Source organism: Oncorhynchus mykiss, chromosome 25 (assembly GCF_057628025.1).
Source record: "Oncorhynchus mykiss isolate SJ-2025 chromosome 25, ASM5762802v1, whole genome shotgun sequence".
Lineage (NCBI taxonomy): Eukaryota > Metazoa > Chordata > Actinopteri > Salmoniformes > Salmonidae > Oncorhynchus > Oncorhynchus mykiss.
This window is the reverse complement of record NC_143046.1, coordinates 48,934,852-48,941,496: the sequence shown is the minus strand read 5'-3', so window position 1 is coordinate 48,941,496 and position 6,645 is coordinate 48,934,852. Positions and strand designations below refer to the sequence as shown.

The 6,645-nt window shown below is 43.8% G+C and overlaps 1 protein-coding gene across 1 annotated transcript; it reads left to right on the top strand.

The window, feature by feature from the left end:
- The first annotated feature begins 818 nt into the window (after positions 1 to 818).
- LOC149972020 (uncharacterized) lies at positions 819 to 4,450 on the top strand. The gene has a single exon (XM_090219233.1). The coding sequence runs from the start codon at positions 2,363 to 2,365 to the stop codon at positions 3,944 to 3,946; it is 1,584 nt and encodes a 527-aa protein (XP_090075359.1). The 5' UTR covers positions 819 to 2,362; the 3' UTR covers positions 3,947 to 4,450.
- The last annotated feature ends 2,195 nt before the right edge of the window (positions 4,451 to 6,645 follow it).

Here is a 6,645-nt window from a genome sequence, read left to right as displayed (position 1 = left end):
CGGGATTCAATCCATAGAGTGTTGTTGACAATGCAGTTTACAAAGGCAATGTTCTCGCATTCATGGAAATCACATTAACGGTAAAAATTCCAGATGTCGGCTCGATCGGAAATTACCCTTAAATGTCAAGCGCGCTATAAGGAGGTTCGGATTGAATCCCAAAGTATACAGTTTTATTGAAATTACAGCAGTCATTACTTTCAGTTAAATAAAGTCAATTGAAAGCTTAATAAATAAATAAAAATAACTAGATGAATTGCGTGACGCGATTCGTCCTCCTCTGAGGAGGAGAATGAGAGATCGGACCAATGTGGAGCGTGGTAAGTGTTTGACTTTTTTTTAAGTCACTGAACACGAAAATACAAAATAACAAAGTGAAAGACAGAAACTAAAAAACGAAACCGTTCCGTCTGGTGAAGACACAGAGACAGAAATCGATCACCCACAACATAAGTGGGAAAAACAGGCTGCCTAAGTATGGTTCTCAATCAGAGTCAACGATTGACAGCTGCCTCTGATTGAGAACCATACTAGACCAAACACATAGAAAGCCAAATCTAGAACAACACATAGAATGCCCACCCCAACTCACGCCCTGACTAACCTAAAATAGCAACAAAAACAAGGAACTAAGGTCAGGATGTGACAATAGTTCAAAAAGTATATATAGTATAACAAGTAGGGTCAGTCTGAACATTTTATACACTGGTTTGGAGTTGATAGCTTAAATATATTAGCAAAATCTTGCAGCCATGTTTTCAGAACTACTTTCATTATTGTTGATGTTTTTAGAACATTAATGGATTATCATGTCATAACTTTACAGAATAAATTTGAGTCTTTCAGGAATGTTTGTTGTTATTGGTGTTAGTAGTAATAAATCGGCAGGAATGTTATCTCATAACAACTTATATTGTTGCTGAAGTAGGTTCAGGGAACGCTAGAACTATTGTCATAACATCACACTATAACTTTCTAAGAGTCTTGCGGGAATGTTCCCTGCGTGTTGTTTTGGATAACGTCCTGTCATGTTTTCTCAAAACCAAACTTGAATCCAGACATTGTACAACCATTGTCATATCATTACGCGATAACTTTCTAACAGCACTGTGGGAATTTGAATTGACATTTTAGTCATTTAGCAAACATTATTTAGCAGTTCATATATTTTCGTACTGGTCCCCCTATGTGTGTAATTGAACCCACAACCCTGGCATTGTAAAAGCATTGCTCTACCAACATGTACTGGTACATTGTGTTATTACATTGTACCTGGAAACCTAATGAAAACGTGTAGGGAATGTTCTGCAGGATTACATTCCAAGGATGTAAACTACCGTTCAAAAGTTTGGGGTTACTGAGAAATGTCCTTGTTTTCCATGAAAACATACACAAAATGAGTTTCAAAATGAATAGGAAATATAGTCAAAACATTGACAAGGTTATAAATAATGGGTTTTAATTTAAATAATAATTGTGTCCTTCAAAGAATCCTCTATTTGCAGCAATTACAGCCTTGACAGCTTTGGCATACTAGTTGTCAGTTTGTTGAGGTAATCTATAGAGATTTCACCCCATGCTTCCTGAAGCACCTCCCACAAGTTGGATTGGCTTGAAGGGCACTTCTCACATACCGTATGGTCAAGCTACTCCCACAACAGCTCAACAGGGTTGAGATCCGGGGACTGTGCTGGTGTGACAGGTTAAAGGAAATATTCATAGCCTGTTATACATTAAAAAGTATTAGTAAGTTTATAGTATGTGAGGATCGTAAAACATCTAAGGTTAAAAAGATGCATTCATTATTAGTTGATAGAGATGAATAACATTCATATAATTGTGTTAACGTTAAAATCTGTCAAAGGGTAAGAATTGAGAGTAATGTGTAAACGTTATATTGATTACTTTATTTTGTGGTGCCTAAAAGTGTTAATCTGTGATCTACGAAATGCTCTTAATCTATGAGCCGGAGATCGATTGCTCTGGTCTCCACCCATATTCCTGGGGAAATCGCTGTCTTTTCTCATGACACTAAACGTTGAATTGAGAATACAACACCGTATCACGCTCGTGATTATTTCTCCCCTGTTTTCAGGGGCGTAACATTTTTGGAGGCTCCGCTGAGATTTGCTGCTCAGATGTCCAGTTTCCACACCCTGGTCGCTGAATTCCGAGCCAGCTAAATCTCCACATAACAACTCAGGCAGGCTGCAGTGAGGAAAGTGTTGCTGTTCGAGGGAAGTTGGAAGTTAGTGGTTAAGTACGTGTCAACTGAGGCCATTGATCGACCATCAGAGACAGTAAGGACCATCTAATTCAGAGTCAACTCCTGCACAGTAAAAGTTCCTCCTGTTCTGTCAACATGACAAGCGCCTTGGAAGAACTACAGGAAGAGGTAGTAGGAGAATTGCGAACCCTGACTAAAGACAAATTACTAGAGATGTGTGATTTTCTTGACATATCAGGCGAACAGAGAAGAGATGTTCAAATCAAATCCCGCATATCATTAATGACTCACATTATGATGTTCCTTGAAAGAGAGGAAGTCGCAGAGTTAGAAGATGGCGGCATGTCGGAATTGTTGCTACTTAGAGACGAAATGACAGAGATGATCAGTGGCATAGATAACAAAACAGGGCAAATTGACCATGATATTGAACCAGTCGGAACACATCACAGAATAGAGAAACTGAGAACTGTAACTCCACAACAAGGTGTGGGAACTGAGCAGATTACTGCAGCCAAAGCCAGTGATTCTCTGCGTCAGCCCCAACACCATGCCAATCTTCAGGGGAGCGTGCCGCTCTCACCAAATGCACAGCCCAGCTCATACTGGCGCAAAGAGTTAAAAATTTCTGGTCAGATAGGTGAACCGGGCCAGAAAGAAAAACAGATTTTTTCCAGCCTTGCCCATCAGATTGAAAATGGACTTAACAGAGGCTATCCTGAGGTAGAAATAGTAGACGCAGTAGTCAGGGCTATTTCTCCAGGCTCACAGCTACGCAGCTACTTGGAAGGTAAACCCCAGCTAACTCTTCCCACACTTAGATGTATCCTGCGTTCCCACTTCCAAGAGAAGAGTGCAACAGAGCTTTACAAACAGCTAGCTTCAGAAGCACAGCATAGCAAGGAGACCCCTCAAAGCTTCCTGATGCGCGTTTTAGATTTGAGGCAAAAAGTACTGTTTGCATCCCAGGAGTCAGAATCAGGGCTTAAGTATGACCCTGCTCTAGTCCAGAGCATGTGTTTTCACACAGTCCTTACGGGTCCCCAGAGTGACAGTATCAGGATAGACATGCAGCCTCTCCTGCTAGAGAGCAAAACATCAGATGAGGTTTTGCTAGAGAAGCTTAACATTGCTTGTGCTAATGAGATAGAAAGACGAAACAAAAAGCGGTTTAATGCCCCACAGCCTGCTACAACTGTAAGTGTAGTCCAGTTAGAAGATACGCCATCTGCAAAGTGTCCTGTGAAGGAAGCCAAAGCTAAGATACCCGCAGGACTGTTAACAGAGTTAGCTGAACTTAAGACTGGTGTAGCTTCTCTACAAGGTCTCAGTGCAGAGATTGCTCAGATTAAGGAGACATTACAGCAGCCTATGTTTCAGTCACCGCCTTGTGCCTATGCCCCACCCCCAGTTAGGAGGCCAAATAGGGACCCCCGGCCACCTGTTTCCCAGCAGCAGTATTACAGCAGCTACAGTCGGTCCCAAGCACCTGACCCTGCGCAGCATCAATATGCACCTAACTGGTATACCAACCGCTCTGCTCAAGCTCCAAGGAGGTGTTTTGTCTGCCAGCAGGCCAGAACAGATGCACGCTGCACACACTGCTTCCGATGTGGGAGTGGAGAACATTTTCAAGCTGGATGTAAAATCCGGGGAGCCAGACCATCAAGGGAGGCCCCTTTAAACGGAAACGGGTTACCGCTGAGGGACGAGTGTTAACCGTAGCTACCAAAAAGTCCCAGAAATGTGCAAATTGTGCCAGAGAAGATTCATTTGAGAACCTGAAACAATGTTCATCATGTAAAGAGACACTGTACTGTTCCAAAGTATGTCAAAACCAACATTGGACTAAACATAAGGAAAAATGCACTCACCTGAAAATTGACTCTAATAGTGAAAGGTTTTCCTGCACAGAGGAAAATGCCCACTCCTTACCATCCCTAGCTCAAGGTTGCCACCCCCGTAAGGTAAGGTCACCTCGCTTGTCGGCAGACAGTGCCTTATTGAGTGTCACCTGAATCGCCACCACCTCCAAGCTCTATGGGACACAGGCTCTCAGGTATCGGTCATTGATGAACGATGGAAAGAGGAATCTCTCCCAAACGCAAGGCTGAGAGATGTTTCAGAAATCCTGGACTCACCTGATGATCTAAGGTTGACTGCAGCAAATGGGACTGAAATGCCGTACCTGGGATGGATTGAAACAACTTTTCGGCTAGCCTCTGAAACTTACCAAACAAAGGAACTGATCATCCCGGTGCTGGTAATGAAAGGCTGTCACCTATCACATCCCATCATAGGTTTCAATGTCATCGAGCACATCCTGACAATGACCGAAAAGACTAAACGATACAGTACAGTAAAAACAGCTTTCCCAAGCCTCAAAAGAAACAAGGTGAGAGCTTTTATACAGGCTGTTAGCGCAGAACAGACAGATGAATACGCAGTGAAAACCAAGAAAGAGAAGGTTGCTGTACCAAAACACAGTAGCATTGAGTGCCGTGTAGCTTCCCAGCCTTTCAAAGATGACATGACAATGCTTTTCCAGCCAGACCTGAACCCGCAGTGGCCAGACGACCTTGAGTTCTTTGACACACTCGTCAGAGTCAGGAAAGGTGTTTTTCCAGTTATCCTGCTTGATGTCTCTAACCCCACTGACCACGACATTGCCCTGCTAGGACGCACAATAATCGGTACGGTACAAACCATTATGACTGTGTTACCTGCCCAAGTCTTTGAAAAAACTGTCACCCCAGCCACAGTGAATCACACCAGCGTTCGAACCCCATGTACTGCTACTGAACAGTGGGATCCACCAGTAGATTTAACTCACCTAACCGAAGAACAGAGCGAGGTTGTTAGGCAAATGCTTAGAGAAGAGTGTCACTCCTTCTCCAGATCAGACAATGACATTGGCTGCATTGAACGATTGAAAATGACTATTTCTCTAAAGGACTCTGAACCAGTAAAGCGCACATACATGTCAGTGCCCAGGCCACTGTATCAGGAGATGAAGGGATACATTTATGACCTCATAGTCCAGGGCTGGGTTAGGAAGTCAAACTCTTCATATTCTTCACCTGTCGTGTGCGTTCGTAAGAAGGACGGGACCCTCCGGTTGTGTATAGATTACAGAGATCTGAACAGAAAGACACATCCCGACCGCCAGCCCATCCCTCGGGTCCAAGACATCATGGACAGTTTAGGTGGTAATTCCTGGTTCTCCCTCTTAGATCAGGGGAAAGCGTATCACCAGGGGTTCATCTCTGAAGAGAGCAGACCACTGACAGCATTTGTGACACCGTGGGGACTCTATGAGTGGATACGTATGCCATTCGGCCTCATGAACGCTCCTGCAGCTTTTCAGCGGTGTATGGAGGAGTGTTTGGAAGGGCTCCGGGATAACATCTGCATTCCTTATCTGGACGACACGCTAGTTTTCAGTAAAACATTCAACAGCCATGTGAATGATGTGCGAAAAGTTTTGCAGCGTCTCAGAGAGTATGGCATTAAACTCAAACCAAGTAAGTGTGATCTCTTTAAACCCCAGGTCCGTTATTTGGGCAGAATAGTGTCTGCAGAGGGCAGCCAAGTTGACCCAGCCGATTTTGAAGCAGTAAGAGCATTGAAAGAAATCAGACCAGAGACTGTGGGCCAGCTCAGAAAAATGCTTGGTTTACTCACTTACTACAGACAGTACATCAAAGACTTTTCTAGGAGTGCCAGCTGCCTGCATGACCTCCTGAAAGCAGATTCAGAGAAAATACCTGACCACCCACGGAAAACAAAAACAAAGAAAGTAAGTCATGTGGTGCCCTCAAACAAGCCAATCCTGTGGACTGACCAGCATCAACAGGCACTTGAACAGCTGATTGAGTGTTTGCTTCACCCACCAGTTTTAGGTTTCCCTGATTTCACTCAGCCATTTGTTGTACACACTGATGCGTCACACCAAGGCTTGGGAGCAGTTCTTTATCAAAAGCAAGAGGGGAAGCTTAGGGTCATTGCTTATGGCTCTCGAACCTTAACAGCAGCTTTGAAGAACTATCACTACCACTCGAGCAAGCTAGAATTTCTAGCTCTAAAATGGGCAATCACTGATAAGTTCCATGACTATTTGTACTATGCTCCGACCTTCACTGTATACAGCGATAACAACCCGCTCTGCTACATTCTGTCTACTGCAAAACTGAACGCAACCACTTCCAGGTGGGTTGCAGACTTGGCTGATTTCCACTTTACAATAAAGTACAGGCCAGGCAGAGAGAACGGTGATGCAGATGCTTTGTCAAGGATGCCACTGGATGTAGAGTCACTGATGAGAGAATGTTCTGAGGAGCTTCCACCAGACACCATCACCGCCACGATACAAGCAGTTGAGGTACAGAAAGAGGCTGTTGTACCTTGGTCATTTTCAG

What these genes read in the sequence shown, in the direction of transcription:
- LOC149972020 (XM_090219233.1), top strand. Translation starts at nt 2,363, where the DNA reads ATGACAAGCGCCTTGGAAGAACTACAGGAAGAGGTAGTAGGAGAATTG.